Source organism: Aplidium turbinatum, chromosome 18 (assembly GCF_918807975.1).
Source record: "Aplidium turbinatum chromosome 18, kaAplTurb1.1, whole genome shotgun sequence".
NCBI classification, from domain to species: Eukaryota; Metazoa; Chordata; class Ascidiacea; order Aplousobranchia; family Polyclinidae; genus Aplidium; species Aplidium turbinatum.
Window position 1 is genome coordinate 11,982,896 of NC_137489.1, and position 22,658 is coordinate 12,005,553.

A 22,658-nucleotide genomic window follows, 5' to 3' on the forward strand; every position below is an offset into this window, starting at 1 on the left:
AAAAAAAGGAATTATGTGGAAAATCTCATACACTCCGAAGCCGATGAGTGAAAGGCATCCGTTCAAACAACGTGATCACTCATAGATCTGCCAACAAGAATGGAATATCGTGTTCAAGTCAATTGGATATGAAATATGAAAAAATTATGTGATCAGATGGCTCAGTGGTTAACACGCTGGTTTTCTACGGCGTTGGCTGAGTTTCGATTCCGCTTTGATTAGTCGCACTCTGTTTGTGTAGCAATTGAGGAGCTGATTATTTTTAAACAAAAACAAACACAAAGCCGAAAGCAATTGCATGACTACTCTGTATCATATGCACTATGTCATTGGCCAAGTCAATTCTTTCCATAACAGAACGATTTCCAAGGTGTACATTACACGAGACATTTTTTTTACCAATCATTAAAAAGATGGTTTTTGACGTTAAATCAACTACATTTATCACAAATTTACTCAAAAAAAACTCTTTTCAATTTTAAGAAAAAAAGGATGTACTTGCAAACAGCTGTCGGATTGGCCCATGATGCAAGAGAAGGATCCAAGTTGACTTATATACAGAAACTCAGCGAGCGAAAATAAAATGTTAGCTTACTTACGTTTGTCATAGAATGGTTGAGAAGCCTTCTTGCGTGAACTTCTTGGCCTTGTCCCATGCTCACATCTTTGCAGTCGATCTTCATCTTCTTTGCTAATCCCTCAATCTGAATGGTGGGATCAGATCCCATGGATAAAAAGCAAATGATAGGCGTCCTTGGATTGCTTTCACCCCACATCTTCTCAAGATCAAGGATCACTCCTTCGGCAAATTCCGGTCCAAGAGTCTCAACGATGTATTTTCGGCTCTAAACGTTGAAATAATGTTGAAAAAAATGCAAAGCCTGAAATGTGTCATATTATAGAATACGTACAAAAACCTAAGAAAAGAGGTTTTAAAGATCTCTTTTAAAAACAAAAATAATTTTATAAATTCTATGCTGGAATCCTTGTGCCTTAAAATAAACAAAATGGATTATGGAAGAATCTTAGAAAACAAGATCTCTTCGATAAAAAACTTACAAATGTGGCTGACCACGTTCTGTAAAGTAACACATGCATGTGTCACTTCAAAGAACGTGGTATTTTGACGTTACTCTTCTGGGTTGATTTTAAACGTAGTGTTGACGTTAGGAAAGCATTCGTTACACGTTAAATCTACAAAAACGTATTTACGTTTCTTCAACAAGCCTAATAATGACGTGGCATAGAATTCTGTTAGTTGGAATACAAAAGTCATCTTGTGAAAGGTGGAGCAAATGCATGATGTACCTGTGACATGGTGCGGTCTGGACACCAGCATCTGATCAGGAGGAGACGATGAAAAACTTTAAGAGATCCGTCGTATCCATCAGGGATGGCGGCATCTTCAGGAGCATCTTTGTCAAACCATTGCTTCCATTGCCTATCGTTGTTTTGTACCTAAATTGAACTTTTTTTGACAACAACTACAAAAAGTTCACTGAAAACAAGTCGGTTCATTAGCCAACAAACTATGTTTCAAAACTTTTCGAATACAATCGATCTATCAGCTATTTTATATGTTTAGTGCATGCCTCTCAATGATACTTGGTTATTTTACGCTTCTCTCGAGGACTGGAGTTAAAATACTAAGTATAGGATAAAATAACCACTGTGAATATCATCAACACTTCTCTTCTGTCATTATTTTAGTTACTTACGAAATATTAGAGCTTTGGTAGAAAGTTTGTCTTGTTGAACCATAAGCATACGAAGCCGAGCAACTTATCAAGCTTAATATATTCAAGTTTATTACATTTACATTACATTATGAAACATTGTTTCGACCATCCACAGCCATTATTCAAGTTGTGATTTGAAAAGAAGGTAAAACTATACGCTAGTACTACGTCATGATGGTCGGACCTGTCTCAAAATGTCGCGAAAGTGTGGAAGTTTGGACAGCTCCACCAGATTGAGCCAGGTCATGTCCAGGATCCATTTGCAAGGTTTTGGTGGACAAGCTTTCAAATCAAGCGAGGCCCCGCCTAGGAAAGAAACACGTGATTACTGATCAATCAAAACTTAGTTGAATGCAAGGTTTCATTTCGGTAGGATAAACTGATAGGAACCAGACCAAAACATGTTGTTTTAATCGGGATGTTCTGTTTATGGCTGCAGGAATCACCATTGTGATCTGTAACTAGATAGCGGTTTTGGAGGTTGAAAGTTCGGATAACATGCATTGCGAAAATCCACATGTTAAATTTTTCAATTTTGTAAGGAACTACTTTCAAGGAATAAGATCATTTCGAACCAGAATTGCATAATTGGAAATCCAACGCCTTATCCGTTGCGCCATCCCACCGGCAATTGAGATCATACCACTACCGATTTTGTCTATACTTTGATGAGAACAAGTCAGTCCGGCTTTCGAGCAATGTTCATCTTAACATATTAACCATGCTGAAAAGAGCATCTGAAGATTGCTTACAATATATGTTAGATAAACTTAGCAAAAGAAAGCAAACCTTTAATGAATGTTAGGAATTCTCTGTGTTTTATGTCTTTGGAAGTGAGTTGAATCTTCAGAGCCATCAGAAGAGTGAAGAGAGTCTTATGGTTCTCGTAGTAACCCCTTGCGGCATACTTGAACACTTCATAGGTCATGACAGATATGATGTTTTGGATTCGTTTCTGTGTGATCGGGCTTTTTCCGGCGCTGCAAGAGTTTTAGTGTTTTTTGTGATAAAATTAGGACTGGATTACACAAGAAGTTTTTTTTTTTTAATTCCGAAAGCAAAATTATGTGGAACAATGATGAAAAAATCGTTGAATGTCTTCAATTTTAAGAAATGTGTTTCTTTTTAGGTTAAGATGCAACATGGTTAAATATTAGTGACAACAGGCTACTAATAAGTTATCAAAGATGATCACATTAAGTTTATATAGAAAGAGACAACAAGAGATTTTTCTAAGTACAAAACGTCTATTTTTCAAATGCTTCAAGTCGCTGTGTACGCAGAAAACTGTCATCACAACAAGATCATAGAAAAGAAACAGTTTGGTAAAGACGCTCAACATATGAAATCACAAGGTAACATGATAACATCTTCTACTGTATGCATTCTGCCTCCTACATCGCGTAGTGATAAGAGTGTTTGCTCAGTGCTTAAAAACCTGTCAGCACGTGTTGCCTTTTTTCCATTCGATTCAATTTAATGCAAACCTTCAACTATCAGATAAAAGCAAGAAAGCGGCCACAACTATCATGCAGACAAGCTTGTTTTTAAAACTTACTGCGCCAATGACAAGTCAAAGAGTCCAAGGAATTGCTTCAGCGACGTCTGGTACATGACATTCACCATTGACATCTCAACAATCAGGAAGTAAAGTATGCTGCCTCTAGTTGCGACCGGTCGGTATTCTTCACGAGCGGCATTAATTTGGATTTCTGTCTCAGCAGCCGTTTGCAGTTTTTGAGTGACCTAAACGCATCACACAGATGTTGATTACACGAAAATAAAAACAAAGCATAACTGAATGCTACGCTTTGCACTACAAAGTATTGAATAAAACAAGTAGAAAGGTTTCGAAGGGAACATTTATTAATTTACATTTATCAACCAACTTGCAGGGCCACGGCAATAAATGCCATCATTATCTACTCAAAGTGAATGCTACGGCTCCACATAAACTACATTATCATCCCAACACCGAATAAACCAATAGCTTCCGTTGTAAACTAAAAACAACGTTTGCACTGTATTTATACTTATTTTGAAAACGTCTGACGATAAAAGGTTAACTGTAGTTATGTCATCACAAAGTCGATAAATCTTGTATTGAAAGAAAGTTTTTTTTCGCTGACCTCTTCAGCTGTTTGTTTGGTGATCCGAAGCACCCCCAACAAACTCTCATCTTCAACAAGACTCCCTTTGGTGGAAGTGAGGCGATACAAAAGATTGTCCTCAAGTTCTTTCATCTTCCTCTTATTCTGCGTCACACCGCTCAGGAGATCGTTTCTCTCTTTTTCCAACTCCTACAAAAAGAAACCAATGAAATACAAAGCAGCAATAAGCACGAGCTTGTATTTGCTTGAAAGCCAGAGCCTGGCCTATGATACTAGTTTAAGTGAACCGCGTCTGGGTTGAATTTGTAAATCCTTTTTTAGCTAACAAAGGGAATTGGAAGGTTATCCATTTACGTCGGGTACGCTTTTTATCATATTCAGTTATACACCCGGTGATTGAAGATTTAGATTAATTTGAAGAGGAGGCAAGGAAGCCAATCTTTGTGTCCACAGGCATGTCTTCAAGTGTCTTGTTAATGACACAAACAGTTTCCTAAACTTGTTCTAAGTCAAACAGCAATGTTACCTATTTCTATCACTGTATATGCATTAATATGATTTAGGACAAAAAGTGAAAAATAATGTAAATACACATGCACTCAAAATTGAAGAAATGTAATTCATAAACTTCTGCAAGATTTGCTTTCTAAGACCAAGTTTCTGAATCAGTTCATGCTAACCTGTTTTTCGGTTAAAATAACTCTTCCAAGAAGTTGATCTTCGAGACCCCTTACGGTGACGGTGAAGTCTATCATTGAGGTCCGGGCGCTCACTTCCGGAGTGTAAGCCGGATTGGGAAGCTTTGTGGTGATGTACAAGCGGAATCCGTCCATAACATCAACTTCCTTATCACCAACTTTCACCTGTGGGATGAAGAAAAATAACAGAATATCAAGAAACAGCTGAGTCTATTTTTGCTAGTTTCTTTACTCTCCTGCAAGGATAGGTTTGAATATGTTCAACAACAAAATAGGAAGCTGGACGATTAAATGACGGTGCATAAGAAACTTGACCGTAACAAGAGCGGTTTCCATTGATATCTCCTTTTTAAGTAGGCTAAATTAAAATTCCATTTAAGTTTGTCGTATCCAGGCCTACGCCCGGTGATTGAAGATTTAGATTAAGTGAACGGGAAGGCAAGGAAGCCAATCTTCGTGACCACCTTCAAGCATGTTTTTAAGTGTCTTACCAAAGACACAGCCGCATGCTCTTGAGCGGTGTCGAACTGGCGCCCTTTCGAACGTCGTCCATTTAATTCAGAAGATACAAATCGAACTAAGCGAATGGCAATTTTGAGTGAAGCTCACTGCAGAACTAAAAAGCTTTAAAGCAAATTGAAGAATTACTTTGTAAGATTTTCCAAGTTTGATGAAGTTCTTGTCCAGGATGTTGTCCAGAGCCGGATCTAACTCTTCTCCAACATCTTCAATGAGAAGAGGACGTCCAAGCGAAAGAGCGTCTTCAAGATGAGCGCGGAAGTATTTGTGGTTGAGAGACGTAAGCTTAAAAAGAAGAGAAATTAAATATTTTCTGAACCAACAAGGCCATTATTTTATTATGCTTTTAACACGATATAAAGAAATAAATTGTTGATTTTATAGTGTCAGCATACGGCAGGGGTACTTAACCAGGGGTGAGAGACCTATTCCCATGTTGAATTATTTACTGAATTATTCAAAGACGTAAAAAGCTGTATGTGTTGTAGGCTACTTGTTTACCGATAACTAACATTTTTAATTGTAATGTAGGTGATTATAACTTTTCTGCTATTCTTATAGGAGAGGGTGCAAAAACTGGTTGATGATCTCAATGAGGTTCCAACAAGGTAAAAGGTTAAGAACCACTGGCATACGGTGACAAGTACAAAACCTTCTTTTAAAGCGTAAAATTTTGTAATTTCTTGTGAATTAAATTTATTATGAAATATTAATCTTAAACGTTATATAATTTTGCAAAACAAATATCGCTGTAGGCTACACATGTTAGGTTTTAAAATAAGCAATACCTGCATATCATGGTTGGATTCCTTATTCTTGATCCAAAGTTTACCTTGGCCCTGCGGGTCCACGAGGAGCGGATATCGGGCTGCCTTTGTTACAATGATCCCGTTCTGGATCGACAATTCGTCGTTGGGCAAGCCCTGATTTCAAAATGAATCCTCGTTATTTAAAGTAATATCTGAAAGTTGTTGTCGTAAGTGACAAACAGTTATTGCGTTATGTACATAAAGGCAAAGTTTTTAATTGATCTGGGCTACTCCCTCTTCTCTACAGTCGTAACTTCCAACCTCTGAAGAAAACTAAAATAAAAGTGGTTCATGAACACCGAACAATCGTTAATAAAACCTCACTGTTTTGTAAAAGTCACCTGTAAGTTCCACTCAGTGATTGTAGCAGAGTCAGTGAGCATGTCAATCAAATTCAGTCCATCACTGTGAGGGATCCTTCGTTCGCGCATTTCCTTCTGCCAGTCTATAGTTTTGATAAATTGAAAAAAGATGAAATTTATGCCACAAAACAGCAACGTGTGACATGTGGCGTATAAAACAAGAATATTTTCTCATCTAGTACATTGGTGTTTAAATCAAATCAAATATAGTTATTACTCTTTAAACCCTTGACAGCCTGTTTCACCTAAAAGGATAATGATCAGAAGGTCTTTAGATTATATATTACGAACACAAAAAGGAAGATATTTTATTCTGCATTGTTATCATTTCTCAACAAAGAAATCCGTGATCACATTTGCAGGAAGAGTGGGAAGATTTCAAGCCATCGTTAATCTTGGGAAGTGTAAACAACATAAACTAACGCTGGTAATGTGAAGTGGTGGCTCAAACTGCACAGCTTGCTTAAATATTATTGTCATTTCTACATCCATGTTCAATAAATTCAAGCTGTAAAAAAATGACAGATTGAAATACATTGTCGAAGCCACTGAATTAAGACGTTGTATAAATGTTGTGTTACAAGTTAACTAATGTTATAGTGAAAGCTTGCAATCGTACAAAACGAACCTCCAAGTAACACGTTCCTAAATTCCTGGTTAAATGGACCGGCATATGAAAGGAATGCGGTCGCCATAAGAACGTCTCCGACTAATCTTCTCGTTTGAGCCGTGAACTCTTTGCCTTGTTCTGTCCATCTCTCTTTTTCTCCTCCAAGAACATTGATGAGAGAAGACGCAGTCTGCATCTTTCTCCGACATGCTTCGGCACTTGCCATCAGTTCCTGACAAAGGATGATGTTTATAACTGTTTTTTCTATATTCAACTGCAAGCTCTATCCTTAGTACAAAGCTTCAACGATTTACGGTCTATAGACTCAAGCAAACGCCATGTATTTTCTAATAATGTTAAAATTTTATCATGCTAATTTCCTGGCTATCAGTGCCAACCTAAGCACACTTTAGTACAGGGAGCACTTTAAGTTCTTATGTTGCATATCCGCTGCCGACTTGGGAAGACTAAATGCTGTTTGTCTTACTTTCCCAAGTCAGCTGTCAACAACAATGTACGTTGTGTTTCAAAAACCAGTAACTTAGAAGCTGGGCAACAAAAGCTGGAAAAATTAATTGATCAATTCAATGAAATGTGGATCTTCAGTGGCGCATTTTGCTACTGTTTCAAAATAGTTATTAATCGTGTTTGATGTATAATGTCAGAAACAATTTATAACAGAGCAATTTAAACTTAAAAAAGGTGCTAATACTTTCTAATACTTTTTAATACTTAAAATATATTTTAACCTGATGTATCTGAAATTTACCAGACACTCACGGCATACTTACAACTATTCCGTCCTCATCATAAAAATGCTTGCAAAAATATAGAAAAAATGTGACACGTTATGATCATTTCAAGTATCTTACAACAACTTAAGACCAACATCAGCAATAACCATATATAGTCTACTTGTAGGGCCAATACAAAACTTGTTTCACAGAAACCATTGAATAGAATTGGTTTCATTTTCTTAAAACAGCTTTGCAATATTGCAAACGCACACAAGGTCAAAAATTAGCAAATATGAAAGCAACAATAAATGTAGAAATCAGTCAATGCATTAGCAGAAAAGTTTCTTGCGGGACACCAAGAACTTGGTTGATGGAATACCAAAACTAAATAAAAGAACGTCATCTCATTTTCAATGGTGTGTTGCTGCATACTGAATTCATTTTTATTCTGAAATACTGGATTGAAGTTCGCTCTGGTAGCGTTTCAGTATGGTGTGGTAAAAAAAACACTTTGAAATTTTACAATTATTAAAAGCTATAAACGTTATGATTCTCAAATTTAATAGCTTACACATTCGGACTAGGAGTTTTGGCATTTTTTCTAAAAAAATATCCGTTTTAGGTGGAAAAACAAACGCACGCCGTTATTATTTTAAAAGCAGTCACCAAAGTGCTGGAAAGTTATTTATATCTCCAATGACACATTGGATCGATGTGACAACCAAACAAATTCGTCGAAAATTACAGGCAAACATTTTATCTAAGACAAAATCATCTTTCGAACTTCATCCTAAGTTATTTGTCTCCACAATTCTAAGACTGGTTAAATTATTCACCTTTTAAATCAAACTTAGAGTAATATCGAGATCTTTGTTATAGCTGTCAAAATAGTTATCTGATGCAAAAAAAACTGTTTTTTCTTTGAGGAAAAGTACTTTAAAATAGAATAGACAACTACCAGCACACCTCTTTCTCGCTCATGGCGGCGTCGTACTTGGCTTGCACTATCGCAAGCTCTCTGTTCTTCTCTGCCAATTCTTCTTCTGCGTTCCGCAGATCGATCATGGCTGTGGTGTAGCGTCCTTCCTGACAACAGAGAGTTTAAAGTGGTAACAATTCAAAGAAGCTCAATAATGAGGGACAATTTATTTTGTTCTGACACGCTATTGAGTGACTTTCAAGATACAGCAGCGTGCTTCTGAATCTCCACTCACTTGAACAGCAAGGTTTGCTTTCAGAGGCAACACCTCCTTATTGATGACGTAAAAGTTCGCCATGGCCGTCGTCCAAGCACATAGGCCGGCCACATTACCACACACCCTGCGAGCAGTGTCGATGTTGTAGTCAGGGGCTTCGAAGTAAGGCTGCATCAGCTCTACCACCTGAAAAAGACATTTGTGGTTAAAAATACCAAAACGTTGGATGAATTTGATAATATTGAAGTATTTAAATTACGTAGGCCTGTCAAAGTTACACTTTGTGTTGTGCTGTTTAGAAATTCGCTTTGGGTACGCTAATGGTAGCCCACTCGTTTGTCATGTATTTTCAAAATATTTATGCTATATCAAAAGTTCAAATCGGGTACATCAGAAAAATATAACCCAATCTGATTTATAGATAACTGGTCGACATTTTTACCAGTTGAGCAATTTTACCAGAGTTGTCATTGCTATTTTATTATTAATAAAATGTTTTACTTCGTCGTTTATTGAATCTTTATTGAAATTTTGAAGATTGTTCAGAAATCCTGTTTCGGTCATCATCTTCAAAGATTCGTTCCATGACGGCTTCACTGTCGGACGCTCCGGATCCTGGGTGACCGGATCTAAGTGCCGCTGGAAGAGGATGAGAACACAATCCATGATCCTCATGATCAGGTGAGGAGGACGACCGAGTCTGAAGAGATTTTTAACATTTAGACAAAAATGTTTTTTTGAGGAGTCGAATGGAAATGTTCGTTATTGCAAGGGCATGTTTCATAGAGTGTTCTTCTGTTTGTACATTCGTAACTTCTGACCTGTTTGATACAATTTTCCTCATTCCATTAGTTTTGTTGATTGTTATTCACTGGTCTGCTTTATTCGGTAGCTGGCAAGTTTTATTTTCTTGTAAACAACATACCCTTGTAGCTTAGATTGCCACAATTAAGTTAAAATGTGCTGGCAGTTTAAACTTTGTCAAAATTTTGAAAATGAAGCAGGCTAGTTCTTATTGATTTATACAACAACATTTATTATATTTATTATTAATATATTTACTAATAAATATGTTTATATATTAACACCATTATTTATACTTTTACACCATTTACTTTACGACGGCTGAGAATTTTTTTTATTTTGTTGAAACCAGAGTATAGTTGATATGGATGAAAGAAAATGAAGATGGCAACACTTTTTTCAAGCCTCACTTTACACTTTGCAACTCAAACCTTGCCAGTTTCAACAAACCCATTCAAGACACAGACCTTCTCACGGTGGCGATGTCAGCAGGCTGAATGGTCTTCAACGCAGCTTCCGCCATGTCTAAAGCTGGTTTGGCTTCTTTCAACTTGGCCTCAGCAGTTGCCTTGTCCACAGCAATCATGTCCACAATGACTTGCGCCTTGTCCTTTACTTTCTCCACCTCTTGCTTTACCTTGGCAGCAGCTTGAGCTTGGCTTGTCACCTGAAAAGTTGGAGAGAAAAGCAATAAGAGAAAAATAAGTGATACGACCATTACCTAAAGCAGACAGAAAGTTGCAGAGTAAAAAATGCTTTTGCGGTGGTTTACAGGGATCAAGATTGCACACGGAGAAAAGTGCAATATAGTAAGCATTTAAACGGTAAACGTTTCACGTAAGTCCAAAAGTTTCAACAATCACCGAAACACCAAGGGTTTCATTCTTTTTGTGGTAGGTCTACTGTTTGTAATGTTATAGATGTTTTCAAGACAATTTTAAAAACCCTGTCTACACTTTTTATCGTGTAAAGAAAAAAATTCAACTGCTCAAGACATATTAGACTCGCCTCTTCTAGAATCTTCTGCGCTCTTTTGTTTGCGACGTCAAGTTCCTTTTCTTTGACCACCAGCTCTTCGCTCAATGCAGCTACCGAGTGACCAGCTTCGTGCAGCTTTTCCAACCCCATCTGCATACGATTGGCTTGTTCGTTCAGCTCGTTCTGTTTGTGATCGTAGATTTCTTTGTAGCCCTGAACGATCAATGAAATTAAGCCGCTGCTACAAGCAAATCACACACGTGTGCAGAAAAGCGTAGTATGACGTCAAGGTTATGACGTTACTCAGCAATTGTAACTAAAATGAGATTCACAGAAAATTAAGCAACATGTCGACTGCATAGCCGAGTGGTGAGAGCACTCCCAGACAACCACTTTATCTTGTCCAGGTCTCGATCATATAAAGTGGTTGTCTGGGCTGTTTCGATGTTCAAAAAAACAGCGCCGGTTCGACACCGCTCCAGAGCATGTGGTTGTGTCTTCGGTAAGATAGAAAGGCACGCCTGAAAGAGTTCACGAAGATTGCCTTTCTTGCCTTCCCGTCCACTTAATCTAACTCTTGAACTACCGTAAGACACGACAAACTTGGATACGACAAAAAGCAGCATCCACGATGTCACGTAGCATGTACTGCAGTTGTAAAATGCTGAACGACAAAAAGGTTGTTTGATGCTCTCTGCGGTTTTTGTGATAATAATGTGTTTGTGTCATTAGGCTACCTACTTTCATTTTTTCAAAAGCTAACAAAAACACTTTCCGCCTTTCGCTCAGTATCACATGCTAAGCTACTTTTTACCGAGTAATGCAAGAAATTCAGTCGCTCAATAACCGTCTGCAGAACTGCACAAAAAAAGGGAAATTTTCTCAACTTACAACAATGAACGAAAGATATGACTTCGGCGTCACGTGAGCTGATCTTCTGAACCGCTGGAAATAATCGTTGCACTTCACAGCGACTTCATCATGGTATGTTCCCATTGCTTGTTGAACCTGTGCGGAAATATTCCATTTCAGAAGATACAAATAAATGGCGAATGAAATCCATTACAGTCTACGACACATAATTTTAGGGAAACGCTTTATTCTTTTGACGTTAGAACAATGTCAGTTTATAAATTGAAGTTTTGGGAAGAATAGTTACCCAGATAGCAAACCAGTCGTTTTTACATAAAGCGACAGATTTGCTGTCTGGGTATATAATACTCAAATTCAATTACGTTTGAATAAGAACTGCTTTGAAGATATGAAGCGAGTAGCCCAAAATTTTGAATTTTTGCTAATAAAATCTAAGTTAGGCGAATGAAGCAGACTTAATAAGCCAATCTACTCCTCCATTTTAATCAAACAATTTGCCTAGGCGATGTTCCCAGTGCATGGAAAGATGTTATAGGATTATACACAGAGGTGATACACAGTAAACTACACATTAACATATACAACTTCTCGTACAGAACAATAAATTTGATCAAATAATCAGATTTATTGGTCAATAAATCTAGCAAAGCAATTAAGGAAATTGTAAAAAAAAAAAAAACATACGATCAATATTAATCTGGGTATCCCACCTGTTTTTTAACTTCAGGGGTGCACTTGATAACGTAAGAATGTAAGAAATGGGTGGAAACTGCAATGAGAGCGTCCTTAGGCCATCTCCTGAACCAGTCCATCGTGCAGCCTGATATCAGTGCCGGGAACTTCAACGAACGGTTCCGGAATTTTTCGCCTACAAAAGTTGCCAGATCAATAAATCGAGCTGCTTAAGTGCTTATTGTTCTGCAAAAATAACGTTTTTTCGACGTTTTCTTACCGACTGGTGAAAAGCAAAGGATCACGTGGAGGTTTTGACGTACTCGGCTCATGAAGTACTCGTAGAGGTTTTCGTTGGTCGGTGGACGTCTTGGGAATTCTTTCTTCATCACAGGAAGAAGCTCCTGCAAAAACCGCAACAAGACAAATGAGCTCCTTTCCCCAACCAGCAAAAACTTACGTCTCCTTGCATTGATTTAACGTATTTTCAAAGCCTTTTGAAGGTAGGCAAGTCTTGTTAAGTTTTTCATTTATTTATCACAGCCGTCACAAACCTGCATAATTTCGTCCATTTCGTCTCTGGCAAAAAGATTGGGGACTTCCCCGGAAGAGAGAACGTTGTTCATGTACTCGAGGAAGGATTCGTCCTTTATCTCATTGTCCGTGAAAATGAAAGTAACTCCTTTGCCCTGCAACGAAGCATAAAAATTAAGTGAAAAAGAAACGACTTTTTTTATCAATGCACAAAAAAATCCTTTAGATAAAAATGACGTAATACACAAAATAAATACGTAAAGACGTGAAAATAAAGACGTAAAATGAGAATGGTAATTGGAAACTGTTTGAACTGATAACCTACACTTTCGCGTCTACACACTTCTGAAAAGTACAAAGAATCTAGAATAAATAAAATACTTTTCACGGTTTGTTTGATCAAATTAACGGAAAACTACAATGTCATTTAATAAGCTGCTTTATGAAAGATAAGGTTGACATATCAAGAGCTAAAGCTTTTCAATGAGTTTTATTTGATTTAAAGTACATTGAAATTATGCTGTAATTATAAAAAGCATTACACATACGTGCATTCCGGTGTTTTTGTACAGGATCTTCAAATCGTCCATGAGGTTGCTGGCATTGTACGACCGCGAGAGAGTGATTTGGAAAGTGGTGTAGCCAGCAATGAATGAAGCCAGCTTTGTCAGACTTTGCTTTCCAGAACCTAAAAGTGTCGAAATTGTAAAATTTAAAAATTCGATGACCGTGGAACAGCAGTCGTTCAACATTAACAAGCGGCTTAAGTTCGTGCTTTAGCGTTCTTAACTTTTTACAAATAAGTTTGTTGCTTCATTAGGCTATTCTGGCTCGTGGACAAGAAAAGGCATATACTGTAATTTTAGGAAAAATTCATCCACAATCAATAATTATTTACCTCCAACTCCAACCAGAAGAGCATTTCCTCTCGGAGTACCTATAATCCTGGAGATCTTTATAAGATGGATCATTGCATCGCGAAAGAACACCAAATCCATTTTCGATCCTCTGATGGTTTCATTCATTTGCTCCATGTACCTGTGGAAAGTTGCCAATTTTATTGTAACATTTGAATTTTTACATTTTCATGTAAAGTACCATATACGTCTTTGTACGTCGAATCAATGTAAATTGTACACAGTTGTATCTTAAAAAGGGGAAACTGAAAATTCCGCCATGCACTTACGAATGCAGTCGTTCTTTTAAAAAGTCAAACGAGGGAATCGGGTCGTAGATCTTAGGAGCACTGAAGTCAAAGTCATCCGGCTCGTCTCCTGTTGCCTCTGGTGGCTCCCGGAGGAAGTCCACAAAGTAAGGCTCAGCATCCACCACGGAAGCCAACTCTTCATCAAGCTCGGAAGAGGCGACTGCTTTAGCTGCTTTTCCGAACCTTAAGTAAAATCAGAAATTGAATGTTTTAACTGTACTATACAAACTCACACAACGAAACAGCACAGCAGCTAATTGGCTAAACAATGAACAATTTCTGTAAAATGTAGGTTAATAGAGTCCACATAATTTAATTCATTTAAACTTTCGCCGTATTATATACAATTCGATTTTTTAAATTAAGTTTTTATGACTCTGAATATGATAAAAGGTGTTGTGAAGAAGTTGCTAAGGGTTTGTATAATTTCTCACCAAATTCTGTCATCTTCGTTTGTAAATCGGTCAGCAATGACTCGAGTGCATTCGTGTTTCCATAGCAGCATCAACTTTGACTTTTCGTTGACTACCTCGCTGATAGCTTTAAGCATGCCCTTGGTGACAAAACAAAATATCTAGACTAACTTATTTCGACATCGTGTAGTAGGCTATATTATAACTGTGCAAATGTGCTAGAGTTTCCTTAAGAATTTGATCACATCTTTTACCACAAAGCCATATCTGAAAATTATCTCTGTTAAGAAATTTGGTTTCAATATACTTTGCATACCTGCCAAATCCTGCTTAAGTCTCTGAGGTTGAAAACATAGTGGAACTTGGCTGGCGTTGGTAACATCTTCACTTTGGTCGCTTGCCACAGTTTCCTTGTCAGGGGAACCAAGTCCTTCAACAGAGCTCTCAGTTCGCCCTGCAATAATATCATTACTATGATTGCGTGCAAGAGACAGTAATGACTTTCTTTTATTCTAACCTTTTCGTCAAGGACTTCTTCAAAAAGTTGAAAACAGCAATCAATGCAGTTGCCAGAACACTACACCGGTAACGGGAAAAAAGTAGCAAATGCAGTCCATAGTAAATGACGAGTAATGCTGTAAGTGTTATCAACTTGCACCAAAATACCCGCAGAAAAAAACCTGAACCAACTATAGTAAATCTAAACCAAAATGCATCAGTAGAAAGAAGAATGTCTTCTTGGCTTATCAGCAGAAAAGCTGAGCAGTTAGCACTTACGCATGCTTCCTATTGTAAATTTAAAGTCTTATATCGCAAGGTTAGACACCTTACTTATGACAAATTTAAAATTTCTTGTCGATTTTTTGTAAATCTTGCTTGCGCAAATGTAAAAAACCTACATATAAACTACCACACATTACCGTAAATCCACGCTCCGCGCAAAAATGTCCACATCCAATTACACCGAAGATCTTGTCAATGGAGGAGTTAGATGGGAGAGTGCAGTTGAAAATGACAAACTGTCTCTTGAGGCGCTGCGGGATGTCGTTTCTTCCACCTCCTGGATGAATCATGGCCGCCACGAACTAACAATAATGAGAACAATTCAAGATGAAGATTCCTCATTCTCAACTGTTATTTCGCGTCGTTTAACGTCACTATTACCAACTTTTAATACCTAGGTTGACTATACAGCACGTTCAATAACTAAACCACGTTTAATCAAAGGATTTAATATACAACCAACTCGCAAGTTGAAATTTTCACGTTGCTTCGTAGGTTTAATAACTTAGTATCAATCGTGTTCTTTTCTTTGCAAAATAGCGAGAATAAGTTGAGTGGTGAGCACTAGGCCACAGCATTGGTAGATCGATAGGGTTAGATGATCAAAACTCTATCTTCTCTGCTGTGAGAAAAATAAACTACAGTATTGTTGTTTGTTAAGTATTCATTGTAACCCATGCACCATTGCACCTGCATGTCAACGATGTTTGTGAAGTCTCCGGGCTTGTCCAAGTTGTAGAATCCTTTGTTCTCCAGCAACTGACGGACAATCTCGTTGGTGATCTGCAAATGACATTTTTACAACTTTTAAAATTAACTTTCCACCGACCGCTTAGATCGATTTGTTTTTCTCTTCAAAAACTATTAAAACCACAGTAGTCCTAGGTCTATGACTTGCCTGATCGCCCCATTCGTTGATAACAGGCATGTTGATGTCATCAATGAAAACAGTCATTTTCTTTCCAGCTGAGGGCCCGTACGTGCTCCCCATGCGCTTTTCGACGTAACTCTCGATTGTCCGCTATGGTAGAAGAAAAAAAAATAAATAAAAAAATAATCTCTTCAAACACTCAGTGACTTGTATGCTTAACGTTTTCTTTTATTGAAAGCCATAGCTGAAACGTAGAACTACAAAAGCCCACTGCAGGATGTGACATAATTCATACTTCAAGAGATGGAAAATAATTAGTAACGTTAGTACCAATCGTGTAACGTTAGTGCCAATCGTGTAACGTTAGTACCAATCGTGTAACATTAGTACCAATCGTGTAACATTAGTAGCATAACCAGACCCGTTGAGAGGATAATTTGGGCTCGGTACCAATGAGGTTCTCAAGCCCCAAATGAAGACACTTTAAGAATAATGCGTTATATCCAAAGAATACGAGATGGCTTCTTCAAGTTCTCGGACCCCTTGAAAAGTCTACCGGCCTCTTAAATCATACCGGGCTGGGTTCAAAAGTGCCTCCGGAACCCCCTCTCCCCCATTAATGCTACCAAGCATAACTACGCTGGAACATTGTGAAGTTAAAATCTACATTGTGAAGCAAGCTGCAACAGTTGAAAACCATATCATAACGAACTAGATGCTTGGAAAATGAATACGACGTGAGATTCACCCACTTCAAAACAGTCACTATCGTGGTATACGCCTATGTTCTGGTTACTAAAAAAGGTTTTGTTGACGTTTTAGGTCACATTATGATTCTGACATGCCTGGAACATCATTGGAGTTGTTGCGCTGGAGAAATTGATGTTCTTTGACAAATGTTCCTCGGGATTGTAGCCCGACATGAAGCCCTTTACTATCACAGTCTTTGCTGTCCCCTGGTGAAAACACAAACATATAATAAGTGGCCACTCAAAAACAGTTTTCAAACTTTAATCTTTGTATTATCAACTCGCTCATTTAAGAAAAATCAACAAAATACACTGTAAAGCAGTTTTCTTGCTGAACATGTGTTACAACATGTAGCGGTCATAAATACGGAATGTGACTGTTTAGCAGCATTCAATTATGAAATAACTTCTTGCGTTCTTCTGGTTAACAATGGTTAATAACGGTTGATAAACAACTTTTGGTCACTAACGGTTGCACAGGTGATTCACCTGTTCGCCAATGAGAAGAACTCCTTTTCCTTGCTTCGCGCATGTCCTTATAAGGAAGTCCGCTCGCACGTTGTCGACGTTCGGCACCAAGATGGAACCGTACTCTGGGGTAGAGTCAGTGGGATAGACGTAATCTGAAAGTTGGAACACGTAAAACTAACGTGATTTTAGTCTAGAAATTGACTCAACAGAAAAGATTGGGATGTTGCTGTTGATTGGGAGCATGCTGGTGGATGTACTGACTAGATACGTAACTGGAGTGATCTGGGGACCATTGCCCTTTAAACATTTTATCTTTTTTCGTAACAAGTTTGATTCTATCACTGATAGCCTACATTTTATTCTTTCTCTCAGACCAATGTAATAATGTTCCTCAACATTTTTTTTGCTACCTTAAAATTATCTGTTTAGTCGCAAGTCAAGAACTAAAGCAGTGTTCGATTTATTTTTAACTGACCTGTGACTCTGGTTGACCAGTGGCACCACTGCCCTTCTTCGTTGACCAAATAATCAAAAATCGAGTCATCCGAGTCAGAAGTAATCTTCGGAAGGTCAAGGTTTAGGCCGTCAGTCTCTAAAAATAAAAAAGTTGATCCATTTGAAAACAATTCTAACAAAAGGAATCACCAATTCATAAAGCATTGAAAAGCTATATTGCAACAGTGTACAATATAAACCATTTTTCTTTACGTTTTTTTTGTTATATTTGCTATGACTTGGCAACTAACCTGTCAGAAAAGTTTGCAGTTTTCGTCGGTCATCAAGCTCCAACAGAGCGCCAACACTCCACATGATCGTGAAGACAAAGATCTTGCTGAGGTAGTCTTGTTGAGATGAATCTCGTTTCTCTTTCTGTATCAGTCCGTCCATCAATACTGTGAAAACGCAAATTGCTCATTGTCAGAAACACGCTAGTCTTCCTAGTCAGCAGAAGTTGAACTGTACGTGGTGTTGCAAAATTTATGAAGCACATAACGCTGTTGATCAGTATGATTTTTGTTGATTTTGGAATCTTCAGCGTTAGGTTTTAATCTAAAGTGGTTGCATTCGGGTCATACGAAATTATTTCAACGACACATCTAGCATTTTTCCAATTTGGTGACCAAATCTTTCACTTGCCTTAAAGGGGAGAATTTTGATATCAGAATAACCAAAAAAACTAAAAAATGAAATCATAACTAATTGTGTATTTCATGCAAAAATAATTAATTAGCCACTGAAAAGAGTCCGCAAAATAAACTTATGAACATCCTGACATACCAATGCACTGGCGAATGACAAACGCTTCTAAGACCTCCATTTTGAAGACGAAATTTTGCAATGCGTATCTGTGCACCATTGGAAAGCATCGTTCGAACAAAGACAAGATGATCTGAAAAACAAAATGTCAATTTTCAAATGCTCAGAAAACGAAGTTTGCGCATCAAGATTTCGAAAGAAACTTATGGCTCCTATTATTTTAGCACTTTGCTTTTTCAAACTGTTCCTTTTCAAACAAAAGGCGCTTCAAGTTGCTGTCATGTACACAATATTTCATACTCGTGTTGAAAATGTGCCCAGTCATGGGTAAAAAGCAAAATAAGCAAGAGTTAAATTGAAATGTTAACAAGAAATGTTTTCAGCGGAACAACATAGAGTAACTACAATACACGTCTGAAAATAAGTTGTTATCAATTGTCTGTCTATGGTTTTTAAAAAGTACCTCTCTACCAAAGCTATACTTTCAAACAATCTTTCCATTTGATATTTTATAATTTTCCGGTGGACCACTGCTTACATTTTTCTATTTTCTATTCCACATACTTACCTGAAATACAACTGAAACGTTTGCTGTTTATTTTAAGGAGTTTAGCGATCAAAGCATTTTGTTAAAAAAAAAGTCTAAAAGTAGAGCGCAGGCAACAAAACGAGCATTTCGTTGTAAAAGCATGACGCTTTAACTGTTAAGTAAAACGATTGCAAAAGATTTCTACCGTAGGCTACAATTGCAAGCATTACGTCACATACCGTTGCTTCAGCGTCAGATCTAGTCTTGAGCCAAGCGTTCAGTATTGGATCCCAGTCCAAGACCGATGAGCTCATGAACACCATTCCATTCCTGGACACAGTGGCAGGGGAGGCGTTGTCAATGTTGTGAGGTTCAAATATGATCTTGCAATTGGGAGCCATCGGTATGCGGTCACCGTTAGCCAGGGTCAAGGTCTTGTTGTCGTCCAGCACACTAGAAGACAATTTACAATCAAAAAAGGTATAGCATATTTGTTTCCATTGTCGGCTACTTCGCCATCTGCTATGAGCAGTGGAATAACGCTCGAAAGAACCCTCGTTTGAAAATATAACGACTGCGTCTTGACAAGACACTAAACGACACGTTCAAACATTGGCGCAAAAATTGGATTGCATGCCGATAAGACGATACTTTGGGATATGTTGCCTGAATGGCTGCATCATAAGCAAGAAGAAGAAGACGATATTTTGATTTGAAAATTATTAAAGTTGAATAACTGTTCAGTAGAAGAACAGATTACTGTGGGAAAAACAATAATTTAAGAATTCATATTTCTATCAGTGAAAAATAGTTTCAAATGTAAAAAATCACCTGTTCAGATTTTCAATCCATATCGTGTCGACCGGTCCATCCAGCACCAGCCACACGTGCTCGCCCTTTTTGGCGCGCAAAGTCCTTCTCCAGAGTGTGCTAAAGATCCCATCCGTCCAATCATTGGTTGCCACGTCAAGTTTGCCAAACATTTGAGGAGCGGTGATGGCTTTGGGATTCATCCGCATTTCACGATGTGGCTCTCCGCAGTCTGCAGATAAGAATGAATAAGAAAATTATAACAAACGTTAAATTTTAAACCATAAGACTGAGTCGTCATTTTTAAAATACATGATATAGAGGCAATTCAATAGCAACGAAATATTTTTGCATTGTTTTTCCACATAGCAGTTGTTTGATGGTAACAAAGCGTGAATCTATCCCATCATCTTGAACACTCACCAGTCATTGCTTTCATGAGGACATGGATGCAGCAAGTTTTCCCCCCACCGCTCGGGCCCAAGGCCATCATCCCATGACGGACCCTTTGGGTCTCGTACAACTGAATGACTTTCAGTACCCACGGGGCATGATGAACCAAACCGGCCTCCTCTACTCGCCTTTTGATGGCGGCCTCAAGGTCCAGATAACCTCCTTTGTCAAGGTTGATGCCTAAACAGAGGAAAATCGTTAAATATTTTGACGAGTGTTTTAATGTTTTTTTAATTTTGGTATTGTTAGTTAATATTCTTTTGAAAGATACGGTATCAAGAAATTGAACATTAAAACCACTTTTAATTTTTTTTATCAGAAAGATTAAATGTATTTTTAGTGGAAGAAATTGCCATTGAAAAAGTAGACAATCTTTCATTTTCTTCACCGCTCACCATTTTTCAATAAGTATGAGAATAATTAATGTTTGTTGAATGAGAGCCTACTGACCAGGAAACAAATCACTGATGAGTGACAAGAATAACGGTTCATCTTCGTCGATCAGTTTCGAAAGGTTCATGTCACGCAACCCTCTCATCACAGTCATGTTCTCGGTGTCTCCGGGGTTGGCACGCTTTGCTGCTCCAAGTGTCCTCAGCACAGACAAAATATTTCGCAATCCGAAGTCGTAATGTACCTGTTGACAAAAGAAAACGTCCCATATGTATATTGAGCCCTCATTGCTCGGTAAAACTTAACTGTGTTGTGCTGCTTTTAACTGCACTTCTTCATTTGAACCTTTTGTTTTCTTTGCCACTCCAAAGATCGAGGGGCTCTTTCCACCCTTAAACAATAGCAGTGAGCTGGGCTAGTTGTTTAGACAGGTGTAGAGCAGCCTTTGAACTGACTAGTCGTCCAGTTCAAGCAGATCATGCGCACCGTTTGGCGCATGATAATTTGCACAGTTGTTTATGGTGACTTTACTCAAACATTTTTACTACACGTGAGAAAAAAGCAAGCTGAACAAAAGTAGAAGAAAATTTAGAGTCTCACAAGTCACTGCAATCCTTACCTGTTTTGTGAGTTGTTCCTCGCACAAAGTATAGAGAATGTAGAACTTTCTAGCCAGGGCGATGTTGTCGATGAAGCCAACAGCCGCAAGTCTCACTCTAAAAACAAATTGTTCTCACGTCGTGACAGGGTCTTCTGATTGATGAACTGACAGAAGTCCAGTCTATCTATCAGACGTAGATTGATAAGCTGAACTTCTAGAATAAGCATGGAGTGATAAGATCAGATATTAAGCGGGGGGGAACGAACGTGGGCAACCATGGGAGAGAAGCAGAAAATAATCACATCTGCGATTGAAAGGATTTTCCAGAAATAAGATGATTACTTATCCAGAGAGCACAATCCGTCATATTCATATACAAAATGACGGAATGTGTTGTCTGGATATGCGTGATTGTTCGACGATTGAGAGTGAAAATAAGAGGAGCACCAAAAGAACACGGAACTACTGCACAAGTGAGAATATAAAGAAACAACAAAAGCACAAACGAAGATGGACGAAAAGAAGATGCTCACGACAGATAGACCTTTAGAAACATGAAAAACTTACAGGCGACCCTATACAGTAGGATTAAAACCCGCAGATGACCGTGCACTGCACTACTTGGTAGCTAAGTATTTTTTTTTGCATAGATCTACCTGATGATGATCTGCCGATCCGGGACCATCATAGCAACGTTGCGGAAATGGATCTTGAGATTTTCAGGAAGCTCTTGTCTTCCCGCGTATCCCGGATTCATCGTGAGAAAGATCCCAAACTCTGTATTCAACGCAACCTGGAAAACAGGTTAAGGAACGTTGTGAGGTCCCAATATGACCATTGCTGCTTGTTTCTGTGTAAAGCAAAAACTTCGATGTGTGTCCTGACTTGTGCTAAAGTTATAATCAATGTTTGAGCAAAAACAAGCTCTATTCCTTTCTAATTTACCCGAGAGATTTGATTTCTACCACTGCACGAAAACTTTATTTTCAAAACACCAAACTCAAATTACTACGTCATGGTTAAAAATATGTGGTTATTAAAAAGACCCAAGTCTTCAGTAGAATCGCTGAATCTCTCCATAGAAATGCAAAGTATGAAGACACGTTAAAACCAGAAAACAGATTCAGGGCAAGTGGATCGGAAAGATGGCTTACCGAGTCACCATCGGTGAAGATGAAGCTTGTTTTTCTCTCTTTTTTTGCCTGAAGAACCACTGCTATCTGTTGTGCGGCCACCGACAAGACAGGCAGCTCGATTCGGTTGAATTCGTCAAAGCAACCCCACGAGCCAGACTGAGCAAGACCTGGTGTGAAGCAACGAGTCGTAAATTGGGGCCACCAATTCGAAAAGTAAGCGGTGTTGTTTTAACGGTCAAGTTTCAAAAACATCCTTCTCGTGCAACTAACAATCAAATGCGACCTGCAGCACATGTTCAATCAGCCTTTGCAAACTTAAATTCAGCATTAGCCATTGCACTTT

At 38.1% G+C, this 22,658-nt stretch overlaps 1 protein-coding gene across 1 annotated transcript in view; it reads right to left on the reverse strand.

Annotated features, from left to right (window-relative positions):
* The window catches only part of LOC145787186 (dynein axonemal heavy chain 5-like), a 64,639-nt gene that overhangs the window by 4,961 nt on the left and 37,020 nt on the right, over positions 1-22,658 (reverse strand). Inside the window, exons 38-77 of the mRNA XM_082598909.1 lie at positions 22,334-22,482; positions 21,836-21,972; positions 21,198-21,294; positions 20,636-20,822; positions 20,156-20,365; positions 19,754-19,964; positions 19,162-19,375; positions 18,415-18,526; positions 17,883-18,029; positions 17,612-17,728; positions 17,155-17,288; positions 16,762-16,872; positions 15,944-16,066; positions 15,736-15,828; positions 15,183-15,347; positions 14,579-14,716; positions 14,284-14,402; positions 13,829-14,032; positions 13,541-13,680; positions 13,191-13,330; positions 12,663-12,797; positions 12,389-12,512; positions 12,147-12,304; positions 11,455-11,571; positions 10,594-10,776; positions 10,053-10,252; positions 9,283-9,481; positions 8,800-8,967; positions 8,552-8,671; positions 6,867-7,080; positions 6,218-6,321; positions 5,856-5,990; positions 5,197-5,352; positions 4,531-4,713; positions 3,869-4,039; positions 3,298-3,485; positions 2,529-2,719; positions 1,924-2,045; positions 1,309-1,458; positions 600-845 (exon numbers count right to left, since the gene is read on the reverse strand). Coding sequence (XP_082455035.1) covers positions 600-845; positions 1,309-1,458; positions 1,924-2,045; positions 2,529-2,719; positions 3,298-3,485; positions 3,869-4,039; positions 4,531-4,713; positions 5,197-5,352; positions 5,856-5,990; positions 6,218-6,321; positions 6,867-7,080; positions 8,552-8,671; positions 8,800-8,967; positions 9,283-9,481; positions 10,053-10,252; positions 10,594-10,776; positions 11,455-11,571; positions 12,147-12,304; positions 12,389-12,512; positions 12,663-12,797; positions 13,191-13,330; positions 13,541-13,680; positions 13,829-14,032; positions 14,284-14,402; positions 14,579-14,716; positions 15,183-15,347; positions 15,736-15,828; positions 15,944-16,066; positions 16,762-16,872; positions 17,155-17,288; positions 17,612-17,728; positions 17,883-18,029; positions 18,415-18,526; positions 19,162-19,375; positions 19,754-19,964; positions 20,156-20,365; positions 20,636-20,822; positions 21,198-21,294; positions 21,836-21,972; positions 22,334-22,482 — 6,212 coding nt within the window. The remainder of the gene's footprint in view (positions 1-599; positions 846-1,308; positions 1,459-1,923; positions 2,046-2,528; positions 2,720-3,297; positions 3,486-3,868; positions 4,040-4,530; positions 4,714-5,196; positions 5,353-5,855; positions 5,991-6,217; positions 6,322-6,866; positions 7,081-8,551; positions 8,672-8,799; positions 8,968-9,282; positions 9,482-10,052; positions 10,253-10,593; positions 10,777-11,454; positions 11,572-12,146; positions 12,305-12,388; positions 12,513-12,662; positions 12,798-13,190; positions 13,331-13,540; positions 13,681-13,828; positions 14,033-14,283; positions 14,403-14,578; positions 14,717-15,182; positions 15,348-15,735; positions 15,829-15,943; positions 16,067-16,761; positions 16,873-17,154; positions 17,289-17,611; positions 17,729-17,882; positions 18,030-18,414; positions 18,527-19,161; positions 19,376-19,753; positions 19,965-20,155; positions 20,366-20,635; positions 20,823-21,197; positions 21,295-21,835; positions 21,973-22,333; positions 22,483-22,658) is intronic.